Source organism: Culicoides brevitarsis, chromosome 3, assembly GCF_036172545.1.
Source record: "Culicoides brevitarsis isolate CSIRO-B50_1 chromosome 3, AGI_CSIRO_Cbre_v1, whole genome shotgun sequence".
Taxonomy (NCBI): domain Eukaryota; kingdom Metazoa; phylum Arthropoda; class Insecta; order Diptera; family Ceratopogonidae; genus Culicoides; species Culicoides brevitarsis.
In genome coordinates, this window is record NC_087087.1 from 13756819 (window position 1) to 13778744 (window position 21926).

Genomic DNA, 21926 nt, shown 5'->3' on the forward strand with positions numbered 1-21926 from the left:
AATCGGGTCAAAATTTGAGAATATGCCTTGGGGAAAAGTAAAAAATGTTTATTGGGGCAATAAATGTGCATTGAGGAATTTTTTTTATTTATTTTTGCTTGCATTTTATTAAGAATTATTTTTTTATTGAATTAGCAGAGAAGCGATTTTCAAATTTTATCGGTTTTTATCGGTTAACCGGTAATTTTTTTTTTATTTTTGAATTTAGTTTTTTAAGATTTTGTTAATAAATAATTTAAAATATTTTTTAAAGATTTACCCCAATTTACATTCTGAAATTTAAACCCAATGCACATTCAAATTTTGCCCTAAGACAAATTTTTATTTTTAGACCCAATTCGCATTCTAAAATTTTGCCCCAATGCACAATTTTTTATGTCTCGCGAATATTTTAGCTTACGATTCATTGGATTTTTTTAGAGTGATTAGAACAAAAAGAGTTAAAGATGCTTCTCTTCTGAATTCTTTTTTTGTTCCATGAAAACGTGCAAAAAAAAGTGTGACATTTTTACTCCGTTACTCGAAACAAAAAAAAAAACAACAATGAAAGTCACAATGTCGCTCATGATGTTCAAACCTAGAACAATTATAATTGTGTGGCACGACTCAACAACCTTGTTTTTTGCCCTCATTGTCAGATTTCTTACACTCTAAATATATCATGTTATTATTACGTTAACATTTTTTTCTTGTTCTATATCATCACTGAGTAGTAGTAGCAAGGAAGAAGAAAGAAAGTTAACTTATGTACATGATGTGAACTTGGTAAAAAACAACACGCATTACCGTGGAGAGCATTATTAAACATGATATTAAATGTTGGCATTTTCTCTATTCTCCGCCGTGGTAACAAGAAAGCAAGAAGAGGGATAAACATTACTTTTAACTATGTTTCTTCCTAACATATTTTTATATTTTATTAGAATACAACAAAAAAATTTCGTATATGTGGAAGCTTTTAGTTTTGCACCTTTTGTCTGCGAGAAAAAATCTCACGTATGTTCCAGTTCACATTCGCATGTGAGAGAGAAGCAGAACACATTGCACGATGATGATGATAAGACGGCTTTTCTACAACTACGCTCTTTTTTTGTCATGTTGTTTAGTTAAAGCAAAATATTGTTCCTGGCAGAGCGTTAACATTAACTTGCTGTTACTTCTACAATAAGATGTTTGCATGGTTACAGGATTTTTTTAAAAAAATATTTTTTTTTATCAAAAATGAAAGAAGAAGAAAAGGCTTGTTCAGCGTGAGTTTTTAGATACGATTTTTATGTCGTGAAAGGTGCAACAAAAATCTTGGTGTTCTGATTTTGGAAAGAATGAACGTTTGATAAACAAAACTATTTATCACAAAGACTTATCGCAATGTAAAATTACTTGAGCTCTTTTTAGACATTAATTTTTCATACCAACATTTTTTGCTCTAAAGGGTGAAAAGTCGTTGAAAAGTTAAGAGACTGGTTCCTAAATTGGTCAAATTGATCAATAAGAAGTAAAATTAGTTTTAAAGAAATAAATTTGGTCAAAAAATCTTAAACCGATTCAATCCGTAGACTGTGATTTAGAAGAATAGTTTACTCTTGGCTATGAAAGTACTCTCTTGGTCGAAGTTAATTGAAAGCCATGATGACAGAACTTCTTATAGTCTTTGAAAGATGAAGTCAGTACATTTGCCTCTCAAAATCTGATCCAGATACTTAGCATATCCAATAGCTATGAGCCATAGTTCAGATGATAAGATCCCTAAACGAAAAAAGTTTTGTAAATACTTTATTAAATGCAATCCTGAATAGAATTGGACCTAAAATCGATCCTTGAGGCAAATCCGTAGTTAGAAACAAGCAACCGCCAATCTTGAAACGAATACTCCTTCCACATTTTTATCTGTATCGTTTGTAGTTTTAGAGTCACCCAAACATCAAGAGTAATATTCGTGATACTCGTAATACTTAATATTCATGGCTCTCTAAATTATTGCTTCTTATAAGATACTTATGAAAGCCTTTTACATTTCTCATCATAAGTTTTTCGTTAGTATCATCTTCTAAAGAAAGCTTTTCTACTACCAAGTTTTTTTTCCTTTGGCTGGATTGAAATTCCCTTTCATCCAACCTTTTCTTTCGACTATTCATCAGACAACAAATTGAATGGTTTTCCGGAACGGAATCTTCAAATCCATGGAAATGTGACAATCTGTCAAATAATCTTCTTTTGACCCTTAAGTTAAAGAATTCTCAATTCAAAAACTTAGCTAAATATCTGAAAAAGAAAGTAAAAATTATCAATACACGGACAGACTTAACTCCAAAACCCATTTAAATTTCTTAACAACGCCATAAAAAAAACAATAAATCCATAAAACACAAAGTCGACATGTTCTTGTTTCGTGTCAAAAAATATTTGTGCCACACACAAAGCTCATATTTTTGCAAAAACGATCTTTTCACATCTCTTAATTGAAATTTCACCAGACGTCGGCGCGGCATGTTTCTTTTTTCAAATTTGTCTTCACACCATGAATCGTTGTTGTCGCTCACTAATTACAGACAATGATAATAATATTGCACAAATTACACGCATGTCGTTGCTAAATACGCTAATATTTTACACGTTCGCCGAGAGTTTATGACTAAATGTCCCACATCTTGTCACAAAAAGTATGCAAAACAATTTTTTTTCTTTTCTTCTTCAAAAGGTACAAAAATATTTCATTTTGTTAAATTTTTCATCTCTTTATTATTATTACGATTATTACCATGTCACATAAAAATGTCTGTCAAGTTTATTAAATTATCGTAAAGAATTTTTATCGCGTGTCTTGTGTTTTGTTTTTGCACTGAAACAGGTCTTTTTGCACGTCTTTTTTTTTGAGTTTTTACTTTCGATGAATGTCGATAGAAGTCACCTTGTACCTTGAAAGTGATATCATAAAGATTTCAGGCGCGATAAAACATCAATTTTTAATTGAATTTTAATTACAGAGCACTTGTGCAAAAATTTATTATTTTTTCCGCAGTTCTGTCAGTGAGGCAATTAAAAATCATATTTTTAGCATCCACGGATAAACAAACCAAAAAATTTATCATTGCGGATCAATTAATTTCTGGCATGATTAGCGGTGTAAATAGCACGCAAAAATTGATATAAATTGACCAGATACATTAAGATTGACCTCAAATTTTCGTTTCAAATGTTAATTGATTTCACATTTCATCGCGCATTAGTTTTGTTGTTCATAAATAATTTTGACTAGTTTACGCGAACTGCGGGAACCTTGTAATGGCGCCCCTTTGAAAATTTGAAAAAAAGTTCAAAGAGAAATGGGGCATTCGTGTCATCGTTATAATGATGTGTCTAATTTATTTTATGGACTTTCGTTTGTCCTAAAGGTCAAGTTTTTATGTCTTCGAGGAACATTATTGTTTCCCTCTTGGCGTAATGTAATGTAGTCCATGAGGGCGAGTTCTTGTAACCAACATTGTTAAAAATGATTTATAGTTGTGGTCCGAGTAGGAAATCTTGTTTCTTTCCGGTTTGTTTTATGTTCTTGTTACAATATTTCGGGATTTTTTTTTGCAAGAAAATATCTTAATCATGTAATTTTTTGCTCTTTTTTCTTTAAGAACAAACAAAGTTGGCAAGTTATTATTACCCAGTTAAAAAAATTTGGTAAAAAAATACAGGAAGTCTGCTAAATTTGTTAAGTCTTAAAAAATTCAAATTTTTAAGATTAATTAATGGCGTTAGCAGTTTTTAAAAATATTAAATAAAATTAATTTTTAAAATAAATTTCAAATAAAAAAAAACGTGTATTAAAAAAAGCATGGAAAATGTTTTAGAAGTCAATTTAAAAAATATTAACAAGATTAACTTTTCTAAGCATATATTTTAGTTGGATTAGAAATATTTTTCGCCTATAGTTTCAGTTCTTGGCCTATTATCTTGCCCACGGTTTGTCAAGTACTCACTATTTATTCTTTCCTTCATTAGTAGGTCATGGAAAACTGAACAAAAAAATCATAACAACTAAAGACGTTCCATTTATCAATTTTCTCTATATAAGGTTTGATGGATATGATGGAGTCTCTAAACTTCTGTTCTAATATTCTCTATTAAAAGATCTTCTATTTTAATTTTTTTTACTGTGACCAGATATTTGTCACCATTCAGCTTTCCCTCTTTGTGCTTCACAATGGTTTGATTGATTCATTTTTGGAACTATTTTGTCTTATATTATGTCTTATTGTGTAATTAAAAGGTATACAACAAAGCCAATTCAGCCCTTGGTATTTAACGAGTGGTTCTTGATGGAGGCGAAATTATTACGTTCATTCATAGCTATTTATGCTTAGCTAATAATCGTTATTTTTTTCTCGTATTATAACTTCCTCCCCGTATCGTTCCAAAAGTTTGTGGTACACATCCAAGTTCAATGTCTAAAATAAAAGTTTCAGTAAAAATTAAAATCAACTAATAATTTTACCTCAAAAGCAAAGAAATTTAAAATTATTTACAAAAAATCAGGTTTCATAGTTTTCCTTGATATTTTTAAATTCAAAGAAAAATCTTCAATTTTTTACCCAGTTTTTTCTTCTTTTTTGTTGGTCAAATCAATATGGTTAAGGAAATCATTTAAGGTTTTCATAAATTTACATAAATTTTACATTTTTTATTTTTTTTAACACTTCTTTTTGTATTAAACTCATAATTTTTATCTGGGTAAACATTAATGAAGGTCATAAAAAAGAGTAATCAACAATATTTTTTATGGCACGCACTTTTCCGACTCGAAGATTAACTGAGTTCATCGTGTTAAAATCCCATCTATGATCCCATTTGGAACTCATAACGAGCTGGTTTAACAGAAAAATTGCTTCGTGTTAATTTCCGTGTAAAATGTTGTTCTTGCATCTCCAAAAACTAAAAACATCCAAGAGTGCTTTGTGTGTATCTTTGATAATAATAATTTTTAAGCACTGCAAGCGATAAATAATAATATTTTTGTACTTTATTATTAATATACTCTGGGCAGTTGGCTTGGATCTGAACATTTAGCACATTTAATGTGAAGCAACGCGGTCCAGTTTCACGAATGCATGAAGGTGCAAAGTAAAGGGAAAAAAGTGCAAATTAATATAAAATCTACGACTTTTTGAGTTTACAGCGCAAAAAAATGAAAGAACAACGAGACGATGCAAACAAACTAAGAGGCAAAGAGTGAATAATGATAATGTGTTTGAATTTTATATTAATGTGCTACAACGAACCATATGCGGCTGCTGTTTCTGCTTCTGCAGCAGCAGCAGCATTACTAGCCAAAAACATTTTTGTTTGAAATAAATTCACGTCATAAATTTTGCTCCTTGTTAATAATAATTGTGCTGGTTCCCTTTTTTTCTGTGCCGACGACGACGACGACGTTTTCTGATAAAAACATTTACACACCTTGAACTCATATTTTATTCCTGCTGACAAACATTGATGTGCCGCCACGCCAGCGAGCTGCTGCTGCTGCCGGGATAAACAACGATGCGAGAGAGAGTAGAAAAAGGCGTGACACTCACATAAAATTAACGCTACATAGTCAGCATTGCCTTTGGGGAAAAGAGATCAACTAAAAATGTATTTTTTATACAATTTTTTCCAATGTGATATTTTAATCCAAAAACTGTCTCTCATTGTGCGGAACATTATCTGTTCAATCTAAAAATTTATATTTCGCATCAACCGACAATTTTTTTTTTTACAAAATACGGCAAAATAAAATTTTTGTGATATATCACCTTCTCTCTCCTCGAATACTTCTCAATTTTATATTCGAATAAAAAAATAAAATAAAATCTAAATGTTGTTAAATATCAATTTAGCCAGAAGCCAATGAAATGAGAAGAATGTCAAAATCATCCTTCTTCTTTATTTCGATGTGGTGCAAATAAATAAATATATATATGGAGAAATGTTTTTAGAAAAAGCTAAAATAATAATATTGCAAATGCAACCCTAGCCTAGACAGGGAATGTGTCATGTTTTCTCTCTGTGTTGCTTTTTGAAAATCTAGAAATGTTTGTACACAGAATGTTTTAATAACGAATGACACATACATTCGTAACATAGTCAAACACACATTTCCTCATAGACATAGAGAGATAGAGAACAAAAAGCCCTGGGCAATTAATTAAATACAGTTTGTGTTCGATTCTATATGGTTTTGCGTATTCACGGAAACATCTAAATGTTTTCAACAAAGGGATTGAAATTATTGAGAGGAATTGTCAAAAATTCTTAATATTTCAAAGCATAAAATTAGAAAAAAAAAATTGAAATATCGAGCAATTTAACATTTATTGAAATTAGTTTTCTTTCGCAAATTAAAATTTTGAATTTTCATTTAAAAAAACATTTATGGTCAATAGCAACGTATTCTGAACTCAAAACCTAAAATTTGATTCAAAACATAAAATGAAACTGGAATTCCTTCCTGTTTTGCTTTAAAACGAAAAATTGATGAAAATAACTGACATGAAGCTTCCAAAGCTTCGTTATGCCTTAAGACGTCAGAAACAACCCTTTTTTGTTCTCTTTATGAATAAGTGATTTTATCGAGAATTTTCATTTCAAATTACAGTAATCTGATCAAATTGATTGCAATAATTCTATTTCTGCAAAGTGACGAGAAAAAATGTCATACTGCACATATCGGTCCTCACCAACAGAATATTTGAATAGGACTGACAATGACTGTCACACTCTTCTACTCTAATGGTACATACATGGTCAGCTTGAGTTCTTTGTCCTTCATTGGATTTTGCATTGGTGTGGTATTTTTTGCATTTTTTATAATAAAGTTTGTTCCATATCTCAATACAAAAATTTTTAAGATACTGACTTACGAAAGCCTTAACATCGATTCTTTTGGAAAATTGAAAAAAATTAAGATATTGATGTTTCATTAAAAAAATAATTACTTACTTTCATTACAAAATCCATTTTATAAGTGGAGAGTTTTGCTTGTTCCAACTTCTCATTACATGAATTTCGAAATCGATTTTAAAGGTTCATATTGGTTTTAAAGTACAACAAGTATCACTCACAAATGTTATAAATTTTTGGAAAAAATTAAAAATTAGTCAACTAAAAAATGTTCTTCTCAACCAAAAAGTTCCCCATGTCATATAAAATCCTCCTTTTTATTGTATTTCATTTGTATCTCGCTCGCTCTCTTTTGAAACTTAATTAGAAATTGATTGGCAGAGGTCACGTCTGAAGCATTTCAGTGATTTAAATTTATTTATACACATTATTTTTTTTTCGTGCGTTTTCCGCAAGGCTTAAGAAAAACATCAGCAGATATGTATCTTTAATCCATTATTCGGACTTAATTTGAACAAACACTTGAGATCTTAATTATATTGTTAACCTTTGCCGTTTTTACACTAACCAAAGTTCAATCAATTTTTTTGCGCTGTTGTAACATTGATGGTCCCCAAAGCGATTAAAAGTATTGCGACAAATTTACGCATGAATCGATCATTATTCCCCATTTCTATCCGGTTGTATTTCACAAAAAATATTTAAACTACCGGATATGAAGCTTTTGATATTAAAAATGTAACGTTTTGGAGTTCATCTCGTTTTTTTTAAATAAATGGTCTCTAAGCAAAAAGTATGCAATTGAATCACGACATTTACTTATAAATTTTTTTTGTGTCTCTTATGGCTTAACGAGAAGAGTACAATATTTACAAAATATAATCCGTAATAACGTAACTCGGTAAGTACGAGTTATATTTAATAAGCTTGCTTTTATCTCTCTTCACATACGTTTACGCTTTGTTTCGTTATAAATTTATTGTGAATTTATTTTCTTTGTATAAATTCATTCAACTTTTTATTATTAAAATTACGGTTTCAGGGAATTAGTTAATGCTTTTTTGTTTGTTTGAAATTAGTGACAAATTGAACTCAATTCGGGTCGTGTGCAACAGTTTGGCCCATTTTTCAATTAAGACGCATTCAATTAGTGCTGCTCTAATTCTCTTTCGTTTTTTGTTGTTTATAAATAAACCAGGAAAATCGATACATTTTCATCCTGGATTTTTCGTAAAAAAAAACATTTCCACGCCATAAAAATCCTGTTAAAGAGTTATCTCCTAGATAACACGCGGGGATTTATTGCAAACAGAAAATCGATTCGTTTGCCAGGGAAATAAATATTGTAATCCGAAACCAAAAAAAAAAACTTTCTTCTTCTTCTTCTTTTAACACTTTCGGCAAATTGTGTCATTGATATGTTTGTACTACCAGCACAGTTGTTTGCTCGGAAATGGGGGTGAAAATTATTTTAAATTCTACTTGGGGAGAGATTGTTTCATTTCAATAATAATCATTTTTAACGAAGCCTTGATGATGTTAATCTGTTTGTGTTTTCTTTTATATTTTAAATCTTTTTACGAGTTCCTTATGGAGAGGAATTTATCTGCGATTTCAATCGTCTGGAAAAAAAGGCTGGCTTGCTGTCATGGTGAATTGCGTCTACGGGAAAAAACAATTGAGCTTCGTTGATTCTTTTGAACTTTAAAGCATAAAATAACAAGCAACGAGTTAACTCAAGTATCATTGAAATTCTTATCATCAAGCAGTTGCTGGTTTGAGACAAATTGAAGAGGCATAAAACTTAACATCATTCTTTACTTTTCTTTGCATATTACTACTCACTTTCACAAGAAAAACTTGAAGACGAAGAATAATTTGTTTAAAGTGATAAGATCACATTTCCTTTGACTAATTTTCTTCCCTTTTTCTCGTCTCAGTCGCTTATTAATTGATAACGTAGTTTCCATACTTTTCATTAATAATACGAGGTTTCACTTAATTTCGTTAAATTACGACACTCATTGATTTAATATTCTTCGAAGCATCCTTTGAGATGCAAAAATTACAAGGATCCTTTATAGCTGACATGATACGTTCATGTTTTTCGTAGTAATCAAATTTTTATCTCCATTTTTCTCTTTTGGGTTTTACGGGAAATCGATAGTTTGTTTGGATATTGATGATCCATGCTGACAAATATCCCTCGAAGGCATCGCAGAGGATGAGTCGAGACGAAACGCATATATCTCGGATGATTTGGTGTCCCTCGAGGAAACTTATCCCATATTTCTTGTCCGAAATTTTTTTCCCTTTTGTTTAGAAAGATTTTTACGGTGCAAAGTCAATGATGCAAGGATGATGCTTAGAATAACATACACACAGCGATAAATACACTCGAGCATCTTTGTTTGGTTTCAACTTGAAAGAGAATAAAAGTAGACAAACAATAATCAGAGATTTTTTTCTTATATTAATGGAAAGATGGTCGAAAGTCGAATGGGGTGAAATATATTTTCTTGCGAGAAAAGTTGAAGGAAACTTGAATGAAAGACGAAACTTTGGTTTTTCTCCCTTTTTGAACGTTATTTCTATTCAAATGTTGTGCAAAAAGCATAGAGGTAGACACGACAAAAAAGTGTTAGATGATCGGACATTTTATACACGAAAATTTAACTCGACTAATGATTATTTTAACTTTATTTACTTGGCAATTTCTTAGACTTTGTTACCACAAGGCTCTTGTTTACTTTAGCGCATTTTTTTAAAAGTCACTTTTCATTATATTTTTTAAAGGAAAATGATTAAAAATTGCATTGAAATAGTTCAAAAATGGTTATTTTTATTTAAAAAGAGCAATAATAACATTAAAAAACTATTTGTATTAATATTTTAAAGTCTCTTAAGAAATTTTAACTTCATTATAGAAATATCTTAAAAAGGTTAATTTTAAATTAATTTGCTACGAGGCTTTGTATTTCTTTAAGAACCTACTTTTTATAATCTTTTAGGTTTATTTTGTGACTTGCCGAAAAGAAAATGAGTTCTTCTTCTATACGTTTACAAATTGCAAATTAACAAAGATCTTTCTAATTTAAGCATTTTCTCAATAAATTCAATGTCAGACAAGTCTCTTTCCTAATGTGTAAATATCGAGTGTCTGAATAAAGATTGAACAAATACTGCGCAAATTCTGTAAGAGTGTCTCACGGATTTCAGTTTGAAAAAGAAGATTCCCTCACTTGGTATAATTCTTATAGCATCTTATAAAACGAAATAGTAAGCTGATTTCAACGTGTGTGAGTCCTTCAACGATTGCTTTTAAGTCAATTAGTTACATTTTTAGTGATAGTAAACCTTGTGTGTTTTTAAGAACTGGATTTTCACCAAGAAAGGGCAGCAAAGAAATTTCAATACTTTTGCATTCAATTGTTGCTTGTCACATAATACTTATTGACGACCTTTTTCCTTCGTTGATACTTTGTTTATCCTGCTTAATAGATAAAAAAATCAACAGATTTCTTTCAATCATTTTTACTTATAATTTAAAAATTAAAAATAATTTAAATAATAAACAATACTTACATGTCAAAATAAAATTGAATGAAAATTTATACTTAGACAGACAGACCAAAAACATCTCCATAAATCCATTTTTTCTCTCGAAACGTCGTCATGAAAAAAAGTGTGAAATAGCAATAAAAATAATTGCTTGAGTTTCCTTTTTCGTCTCCTCAACAAAGTGGTAATCGAGATTTTTCTCTCGTTTTCTTGCATTTCAACCATGACATCGAAGAAAAACAAAATAAAAACTCGTAGAATTACTTTTCCTTCGACGACATCCATTCATCCAATTCAGAAGACAAAATTTTAATTGAACTGAGCTTTGAATTAGTTTTATCTCGACACTTTTTATGTCTCATTTCTCGTTCCAGCTGAAAAATATTACGACACCTTTTTGCTTTATCTCTGGATGGCCTATAAAGCACACAAAAAAAACTGAGCAAGGGAAGAGTCAATTGTTTTGTCTTCTTCATCGTATAATTGCTTAATAAAATGTTATGTCTCGCACTTTACAAAAGGTTTATTGGTCGTTTTCCGTCACACCAAAAAACAACACAAAAGGATTCGGGAAATCAAAAATTTTAAAGTACTGGTCGTTAATGGGATTTAAAGCGTTATCTCGTGCTTTGTTCTAGATAGTTTGAAATTCGTTCATCGCGTTCACTGAGGTAGAAACATTTCATCCTGTAATCACATCAAATGTTCATCTTGTTCGCCATGTTTGTGTGTGAAATTATCCAAATAATCGATTTTTAATCAAATGAAGGAAAATTGCTGCTTTTCCATGGAGAAAAGTCGACGACTGGAGATGCGGAAAAACATTAAATTAAATTTATTTGATTTAATGGAAAAAATGTTGCGGTAGAGGGAAAAGTTTAGAGTATTTTCATGACACGCGTTTCACGAGATGATCAATCTGTATTTCCCACTTTTTCTATGCGAAAGCTCCAATCGTTGACTGTTAGTTTGTTGAATTGTGAAAAAACACAAAATTAGATAAATTTCATTTTTTTTATATCGAATAATTTATTCTATCCCCGTATTTCAATCAGCAAATAAATTTTTCTTTTACCTTCTTCGTAAAATTTTTTCTAGTTCTATGAAAATATTTGTCTGTCTTGCTTCTGTAACACTTCAGCATTTTTCTTTTTTTAGTAGTGACGACGCGACGTGATAGACGTTTATCCATATTTTTACGAATTTTCACACCTTGCTTCCTCATCGGATCTATATTAAAAAGTAATGAATTTTGGATCGCATTTTTCTGTCAATACGAATCAAATGTGAATAATAATCGAAGGAAAAAAAAGGAAGAAGATTCCTATTATTATTGTTGTTCCGTATTCAATTATAATGTGCTAGTGAGATGACGACGCGTTTTATTATTCCGCTCATGAATGTGGAAATTGTGCACGTACCTAATGAAACATTGTTTTTCATTGGTTTTTGCTCTGGTTTTGCCTTATGTTAATTTTTTTGTGTGTTTTGGAGTTAATTCAATTGAAAATTTAGATAATTTCTTTCTTTTTCTTCATGTGGTAATGATGTAGAGGAAAGTAATGGTGTGGAATTTAAATTTATATCTTGAGATTTTTGTGGTTGCTTATATGGGGAATGTCGTAAATTGTTTCAAGTATATTTTGGATATTAAGGAATTAAAAGAAATGATTTTTTTTTGTAAAAATTGCTCTTGAACGAATTTTTGTGGGTTTATCAGCTTAAAGATTTAAGGCTTTCTGTTAGAAAATATCAAAGTCAGGAAAATTTTATTTTTATAGAAATCAAGCTTAACGTAGAATGTTCGAACAGCCTAAGTAACGTCGAAGATTTAAAGGAAACCTAATTTACAATAATTTAAAGAAAAATTAAGCAACTGTTTTCTGAAAATTTAAAGCTTTTAAAATTTCAAGGACATTTCAAGGTCATTTAACTTAAAGGCTCTTCTTTGAAAGGATAGCTGCTTGAAATTAATTATAGAGTCTTTTTTTTTAAATTTAAACTTCTAAGCTATTTTTTAGCAGCTTTCAACCATTCAAATTAGTGACTTGAACTTTAACCTTGAAATGACCTTTAAGACTAACGACCTTCAAAATGCCCTTGCTCGTGTGTTTTTCGAGAAGTTTTGAACCGAAAAAGGATTTTTGAAGAAAAAATTTTCATTTGAGCCTAAAATGAGTCTGATTTTCAAGAAAATTAAACTAATTTAAAATAATTTGGTGAAAAAAAAATTCTTTTTAAAAATAAAATTTTTATTGTTACCTGACCCTTCGAGTCAATAAAGTGCTACTTTTTAATCACAAAAATAGCGAATTCCATCGCAAAATAACCCTTCTACACACTTTTAGCTACTTATCTCACCTCCCCAAGAGCGCAGCAATCAAATTTACAATCAATTGTTCGACAAATGATCAACAAATTGCATAAATAACAACAGCACACTCCAACCAACAAATGCTCAAATCTCTCAAAACACACATATTTGCCTTTGACTCGCGTCTAACATCATAAACAACAACATTTTAAACAGCAAAATACCACAAGCTGTGACTTGTACACACATCAACATACTATATATTTACCAACTGAAATTATCAGCATCTACCACAGTCGGATGTGTTTTCTGGTGTTTAACTACGACTACCTAAAAAAGATTTTTGCACTGCTTGAGCATCACAGCGGTGTCTCTCGCAACTACCAAAACTCGTCGCTTCACACCTCCGCGAAGACGAAACATCTAGGCAAATACTTTGTGCGAAAGCAGTAGCTTCTCTTGTTTGTTTTACGAAAAAAAATCTCAAATTTATTCGCGATGTCTGTCTATTTCATTACTCGTTTGAATTTTAATCAGGTATCGCAGAAAATTAGCATGATCATTATAAATTATGTTTAAAATGTGATTAAAATTCATTTTTGCAACACTTTATGTGTATGCGACAGCGTGAGGTTTTACGACTCGTCGATGTTGACAATAATCATGTGTGTGTGGTTTTTCGTGCGCGACAACAGCGTACAGCAGAGTGAGATAAGAGGTGGTGATTTTATTACAGTGATTTTAATTTTATTATCATTTATGAGTGGTGTTAAGCATTAATTAAAGACAGGCTTAGATTGGCATCGACACAAAAATGATTACAATGTTTGTTTACGAGTTTTGAATTGAGATCAGTTGACGAGATATTAAGTGAAAATTATTCAAAAATTATTCGCACTGTGGGGTGCTTTTGAGAGAAATTTTTTATTGAAAAATTTCTTAAGTTTCAAAAGAGGTTTGAAATTTTAATTTTTAAAAATAGAATAAAAATATCAAGATTTCCCAAATTAGAAATCGAGTTCGATAAGTCTCTTGATATTTGAAATCAGGGCTGCAAAACTTATTATGTCAAAATTATTTAGCTTATGACTTAGGCTTAAGTATAAATCACTTAAGTTTAAAAGTCTTAAAAATTAGCTAAATTTACGATATTTTTTTAATTTAAAAAAAAAATAAAATTTTACTCGAAGTTTGGTCGAAAATCCAAAATATGTTTGATTTTTGACTTTCAAGTTTGCAACTTTTTCCAAAACTTAAGCTTTATTTTATTTATTTATTTATTGCAACAAGAGATGTAAAACCCTTGGCTACATAAAAACTAATATTCATTTGGGGCGAAAAAGTCATTGGAGAATCCGCCGGCATAAAAAAACCCATCTTTTCAAAAAACATTTATTCATAGTGTTTCGTCATCCTTCTCAGAGTAAAGGTCTTGCATCCTTCTTGCGACGGCCACCGGAAACATAAATGGCTTCGACAAAACATATACAAGTTCAAATTAAGTCAAAAGCTTAAAGCTTAAGTCAAAACTTAAAAGTCTAAGATAATATAAGGTAAAAATTTTGTTATTTTTTTTAAGTTCTTGCAACTCTTTTAGAAATTTGAACTCAAAATCTTAAAGCTTTAACTCAAAGTAAAATTTTCTAAAATTTTTTAATTTAGATTTCTTAAAGTTTCCTTAGGTTAAAACTTGACCTTCATTTGACCTTTGTCTGTTTAATTCTAATTTTGACTTTTATATGCCTTTTACAGCTCATTCTTGTGTTGTGCCATCTTGAATAGGAAGAAAAAGTAACAAATCTTTATCAACTATCTACAAAAAATTTCAACTTATGGTAAGTCTTTACAGTTAAAAATTACATTACTTCATAAACCATTAAATCAACATCCTTTCCTCAAACAAATATCCTCCTTTGATCGACTTCTGCATCATTTGTGCAATCACGCCATAAAAATCTCTCCATCGTAATTAAAAATCACAAATTGTTGCATCGACTTGCACATTTATTGCACAAAACTCCCACATTTCATTACATTGCTCATATAACTCGTTAATTTTGCGGTATTCTAATTAAATTTAATATGAAATTGCAGAAAAGTGTGGTAACTCCCGCCATATACAGCATCACAGGAGCACCGTGCACGAAATATAATTAAATGCATTTTCTGTTTGTTTTAATTTCAATCAAATGTTAGATAGCCGCGGATTCACATATATGTAACTCTGTTTGAAGAGTCCGATATTAAATGATTGTTTGTTGTTGAAAATAAACCAAAAAACCAAACTTTTGACCATTTTATTGGTTTCCGCTTTTCCATCGAGAGAATTTTAATTTCAGATCTACTTTTAGAGTTTTAGAAAAAAAAAACAAAATACTCACGTTTGCAAACACTCTTGCTCATGATCGGCTTAGTTGGATCCCGATAATATCCTTCTTTGCAATAGTGACAATGACGTCCTACGAAAAAACAAAGTACGGATTAAAATTTTTCGTTTTTCCTTTTAATGCTCTTTTTGTGTTTATTTTTAGGAGGAAATCAATACAAACCTGTGGTGAAATGCCGACAAGCCAAACAAACGCCGCCGGATTGTCTTCCTGATAATTTGTACAATTCCATGTTGAAGCGACATCGTCTTGCATGCCCGTTACAGTTGCACACTGAAATGGAAAGAGAAAAACATTTTAGAAAAAAAAATATAATCATTGACATGAAAATGACATCCTAGAAGAAAATGACAAAAAAATAATACTTCCGGTGAATTATCAGATCGTTTTAAGAAGTGACATGATGAGAGACGGAGGAGAGTGGAAAAGGAAACACGAAAATCATGATGACCTAAATTTTTTAGTAAGTTAAATTTTTTTATGAAAAAAAAAGTTTCTTTTCGTCTTTTTGTTCATTTTTTTCAGAATCAAGTTGATTTGGTCAAAAATCTTTTCAAAACATTTAAAAATCAGTCAAGGTCAAATAAAGGTCATCAGTTCAAAATGCTTCTAAGGATTAATTTTTTACATCAAAGAGGTAAGTATCCTAATGTCTTAAAGTGCAATTGGTCGACAAGGTCAAAACTGAGTTCATAGCTCCTAAAAACCTCAAAGGTCAAATAAAGGTCATCAGTTCAAAATGCTTCTAAGGATTCGTTTTTTTCATAAAAGTGGTAAGTATCCTAATGTCTTAAAGTGACATTAGTCGACAAGCAAAACTATGTCCTATTCTTAACATCATCGCCTATGTCATTCTATTTGACGACTTTCAAATTTTTTGGATATTCAACATTGGTGTTGATAGAGGAAAGCACACTTACGTAAGTGCTTTGATAGAAAATCGATCCCATTGTTAAAGACACTTTTGATCTTGATAATGGGTGACAGTATTAACCCAAAATTTTCCTATCTTCGTTCTTTTTATGTTACGTTTGCCAAAAATTTTGCCTTGAAGTATCTTTCAAGCAGAGAATTTCTTGAGAAAATGTTTGAAAGTATTGCTGATGACAATAAATACTGAATTAATCACTGTTAAAACCCACACATGTCTGATGATCATGACCTTTTAACAGTTATTACTCGATTATTAACTTATTAAGCGATTAGACTTCCCAGAACCAGTAATTATTAACAGGATGGGAGAAGTTTTTTATTCAGATTTTTTCGTCAAACTTTTTCTAGAAACAATGAAAAGTAGTTTCTTCTATCTCTTCTTTTTTTCTATACACGAATTGATATCGAGATACACGTTTCGTCTCAACATATCAGAATACTCTTGAAACAATCGAGCTTCGTCTCTTTATCATCGCTACGAGTGAGTTTCATGTTCATTTTCCTTTCATGTGAAGTAGCGAGAAAGGAAAAAAAATCGAAGCTAATCTGAACATGATTTTCTACTAAAAATGTAATAACTTGGACATTATCTGATTAAATGTTTACCTACTCAAGCTCTTTTTATACAATTTTTTTATTGCCTTTGTGCGATATACACGTTTTGTCGTCTTCATCGATGCTTTATGAGACATGAAAGAAACCAAAGTTAGCTACTATTGCAAAGAGTTAATCCAATATACAGTTTTATCAGACATATTATGATATACTTTTCTCTTGTTGTTATGAAACAGCAGAAAAAATTGCAGCAAAGAGAATATAAAAAAGTAAACACTGTGAAGACAAAACAAAAAATCTTCTTGGATCGCGATTAAATGGTGCATGTAATTTTTTATAAGTTTAATATTTTCGTGCAAAACATGATGTTATATTGCACCATATCACTCGCGAACATCTTCTGAAGCCCACTCGAGATGAAACGTGAAGGGCGATCAACTTCTGTCTTTACTCTTTTCTTTTTTTTTGTGTTGTGCAAAAATTCGGTGCACAATTCAATGATGGTATAAAAAAAGCAATGAAACCAAATGGGATGTTATCTACATAACGGATATTAATGTTTGATAATCCGGAAATTGATACCAAAATATTGAATGAACTGTTTGAGCAGAGACCGGACATACTTTGTCCGTGTTTATAGTGATAAGAGCTTGAAGGAAAATTCATGTTGAAAAAAGAGTAAAGTTGGGGAAAGTTAATGTTAGTTAAGATGAATCGAAGTCACGTTTTATTGGGTATTAATTTAGGAGAATTTAACCATAAATTATCAGTTTTGTGAACAAATATGACTTCTTCAGGATCAGTTACATTTTATTTTCAAATATAGATTTATAAATTTAAATGAATAAAAATTTTTATAAATTTAACATTCTTTTAAAGTATACCGTAAAGTAGATAATTCTTATGGAAAAAAATCCGTTACAAATTCAAAAATGCTAATAATTAATGGAACATCAATTTTGAAGTTAATACAAAAGAATCATTTTCCATTAATTTTTTGATTTTTTTTTTTAAGCAAATATTTAGAAAAAATTAAAATTAGTTCTCATAAACTAAAAAATAAATTAAATAATGTTCATCAATATTATAAAATTCTCAAAAATTTTGTTAAAAATATTGAAAAATTCAAAATTTCGTTAAAAATTCAAAAGTTTAACGTAAAAATGTTAATAGAACGAATTTTAAAACCTATTTTCGTTAATAGAAAGAATTATTTTTTTCCATAAGAAATATCTGCATTACGGTCCATACTATATATTCTAAATATAAACTATATGTATACTATTTATGTACTATATACTATATTTTTAAAATATATACTACATATATATCCTCATATACTTTATGTACCATATTTATACCATATGTAGTATAAACGACTCAAAATTTTTTAAATGTCTCTTCAAAGACCTTTGATTTTGAGATCAAACATTTTTGATAGTTCTTTAACAAACTAAACGATTCCTAAGAATTTTTATGATTAGTTTTGATAAAATTTTTCCTTTGATTCAAAAATTGTTTAATTAAGGAAAATTTTTCAATCAAAGGCAAAAATTTGACCAAAACTAATCATAAAAATTCTTAAAATAGGAATCGTTTAGTTTGTTAGAGACCTATCAAAAAAGTCTGATCTCATTTTCCACGACTCTGTGTGGCATAAAGGATTGAATTATTTTAACAAAATGACTGTGATATGTGATATTAAAGACTATGATAGTTTGGAGATTTTTAAAGTTAAGGCAAAGCAATATGTGATAAACGAAATAAGTATATGAAAAAGTGATATTAAACGAACTAGCCAAAAAACCGTCGCAATATCATCGTAAATGATGGAAAGAAATACAACAACAACAACTTTATCATGAAGAAATGAAGCCTTTGTTTAATAGCGTTTTGTTCATTAGACTTCTATGTCTCAAAAAATAACTTAGTTTATTAGATGTCAGTAGAATTCTATTAGAATAGCTTCATTTAAAGTCGATCGATTCAACCAAGCTCTGAAATCTTAAACAAATAACAATCCTTTGAACCAACACGCTATTTTATTGCTTCTCATATGTTCCGTCCTTCACCTCCAACCTTCCTTGTCTTCTTCTCTACTCACTTCTTCAACTATTTTCCCTTTGCACAATACATCGATGACTAATCTCAGGTGAATAATTAAAGCAATCTCACCATCTACGGTTCTCAAATTAAAATGATTCAACCTTATATGTATTGCTAAGTGGTTAAACATTTCACACAACTAGATAATTGCTGAACAAATATACCTCGTTTTTTTTTTGCTTTATTCACAAGACAGATACAGACAATGCATCGACTTGCACACGACACATAAAAGGGAATTGAAAAGAAACAATAATCACAATGAATAATAATGAAGAGAAGTAACGTGCACAATAAAATAATATAAAAAGAGAGAACCAGACACATGTTATTCCTATTTTCTACTTGGAAAACGTCAATTCACTCACATTATTAAAACATAACCATATTATCGCCTGAAATAGCTGCACAACGAAGGCAGAAAAGAAGAGACGAAGTTTAAAAACGTTTTATACACAATCTGTCAATTTAATTGCATTTTAATTGGTTCATTATGTTAAGATTTATATCTTATTATAAACGCTTTGGTACAATGTTGATAACTTAGTTGTTCATATTGCAATAAAATACAAAATAAAAAAAATAAGAGAATGCAATATGAGAACACTTGAGCGCGCCTACTTCATAAATTGATCGGATTACTTATTGAAAAAAAATTTCCAATAATCTTCAAGTAGAATTAAAGCCGCTCGATTTTCAGAAAATTCTCTCCTTTAAGTGTTCAAGTTAAATTGGAGTGAAGTAGAGTGATATATCGGATGAAATGGACCGAAGATTGAAATATGAGCATTGATTGTTAAGATAAAATAATGACAGTCGTCCTTTCGAGTCTAGACATTTTTTTTTCAGATTTTTAAAATGAAAGTAAGTGAACTTAATTAATTTTTTAAAAAAATCTTAAATAATTTTTAAAAAAAATTTTTTTAATGAAAATATTAATCAAAGTGTGACTAATTTTATGTATTCTTTCCCCCCTTTTACCCTCACATTTTCTTTTTCAGATCAAGATTTTAATGAATAATGAAGTTCTATGAGGATTTTTTCACCACGACGACATACTTCATCAAAGGTAAACATGTTTCTTCGTTCACGATATAAATTTTTCATTTCAGGCAAATGTCTTATCATTAAACACAACATGTGCGTTGATTAATGTATTTTAATATAAAATCTCGCTCGTTTGCTTTCCTTGAAGCATGGCTCACATGTAAGTAATGACGTACTTTTTTTTCTCAGTTTATAATAAAATAAACAGCTAGTAAACACTACATTAAAAATGTATAATCAGAGCATTTTTCAAGTATATGTTGCTGGCAACGTGTTATGAGAAAAGAAGGATGATGTATGAGGAAGAAGTTGTTTACAAGAAATCTTTCAGGTTAGAAGGATGTGAAGCTGGGAGTGATGAATCGAAACAGGATTATGGTTCAAAATTGAATTAAATGGAAGAAATGAGAAAAATTTGACCTTTCTTTAACAGTTTTTAACATTGACTAAACCTGAGCTTCAAAGGCTCAGAAAATCAAAAGCGCGGGAAATATTTTTTTGCGGGAGACATTTTTATCAAATCTTGCTCCAAATGGATAAAAATTTGTCAGAGGGCTCTAATTTATCATTTTTAATCATTTTATAACTCAAAACTGCCAAAAAATTGAAACTGAAAAAAAAATTTTTTGACATAGTTTTGTTTTGAAAACTAAATCAAAATCTTGCTCCAAATGGATAAAAATTTGTCAGAGGGCTCTAATTTATCATTTTTAATCATTTTATAACTCAAAACTGCCAAAAAATTGAAACTGAAAAAAAATTTTTTCTTTGACATAGTTTTGTTTTGAAAACTAAATCAAAAACTGCGTCAAAAACTATGTCAAAGCCAATTTTGTCAAATTTTGCTCCAAATGGATAAAAATTTGTCAGAGGGCTCTAATTTATCATTTTTAATCATTTTATAACTCAAAACTGCCAAAAAATTGAAACTGAAAAAAAAATTTTTTCTTTGACATAGTTTTGTTTTGAAAACTAAATCAAGAGCAAAACTGTGTCAAAAACTATGTCAAAAACTGTGTCAAAGCCATTTTTGTCAAATCTTGCTCCAAATGGATAAAAATTTGTCAGAGGGCTCTAATTTATCATTTTTAATCATTTTATAACTCAAAACTGCCAAAAAATTGAAACTGAAAAAAATTTTTTTTTTGACACAGTTTTGATTTGAAAACTAAATCAAGAGCAAAACTGTGTCAAAAACTATGTCAAAAACTGTGTCAAAGCAATTTTTGTCAAATCTTGCTCCAAATGGATAAAAATTTGTCAGAGGGCTCTAATTTATCATTTTTAATCATTTTATAACTCAAAACTGCCAAAAAATTGAAACTGAAAAAAATTTTTTATTTTGACACAGTTTTGATTTGAAAACTAAATCAAGAGCAAAACTGTGTCAAAAACTATGTCAAAAACTGTGTCAAAGCCATTTTTGTCAAATCTTGCTCCAAATGGATAAAAATTTGTCAGAGGGCTCTAATTTATCATTTTTAATCATTTTATAACTCAAAACTGCCAAAAAAATGAAACTGAAAAAAAAATTTTTCTTTGACACAGTTTTGTTTTGAAAACTAAATCAAGAGCAAAAACTGTGTCAAAAACTATGTCAAAAACTGTGTCAAAGCCATTTTTGTCAAATCTTGCTCCAAATGGATAAAAATTTGTCAGATGGCTCTAATTTATCATTTTTAATCATTTTATAACTCAAAACTGCCAAAAAATTGAAACTGAAAAAAATTTTTTATTTGACACAGTTTTGATTTGAAAACTAAATCAAGAGCAAAACTGTGTCAAAAACTATGTCAAAAACTGTGTCAAAGCAATTTTTGTCAAATCTTGCTCCAAATGGATAAAAATTTGTCAGAGGGCTCTAATTTATCATTTTTAATCATTTTATAACTCAAAACTGCCAAAAAATTGAAACTGAAAAATTTTTTTCCTTTGACACAGTTTTGATTTGAAAACTAAATCAAGAGCAAAACTGTGTCAAAAACTATGTCAAAAACTGTGTCAAAGCAATTTTTGTCAAATCTTGCTCCAAATGGATAAAAATTTGTCAGAGGGCTCTAATTTATCATTTTTAATCATTTTATAACTCAAAACTGCCAAAAAATTGAAACTGAAAAAAATTTTTTTTTTGACACAGTTTTGATTTGAAA

The 21926-nt window shown here is 29.8% G+C and overlaps 1 protein-coding gene across 1 annotated transcript in view; it reads right to left on the bottom strand.

The window, feature by feature from the left end:
* The window catches only part of LOC134835224 (netrin-B-like), a 69501-nt gene that overhangs the window by 19710 nt on the left and 27865 nt on the right, over nt 1-21926 (bottom strand). Inside the window, exons 2-3 of the mRNA XM_063850094.1 lie at nt 15298-15408; nt 15130-15207 (exon numbers count right to left, since the gene is read on the bottom strand). Of these exons, the coding sequence (XP_063706164.1) occupies nt 15130-15207; nt 15298-15408 (189 nt within the window). The remainder of the gene's footprint in view (nt 1-15129; nt 15208-15297; nt 15409-21926) is intronic.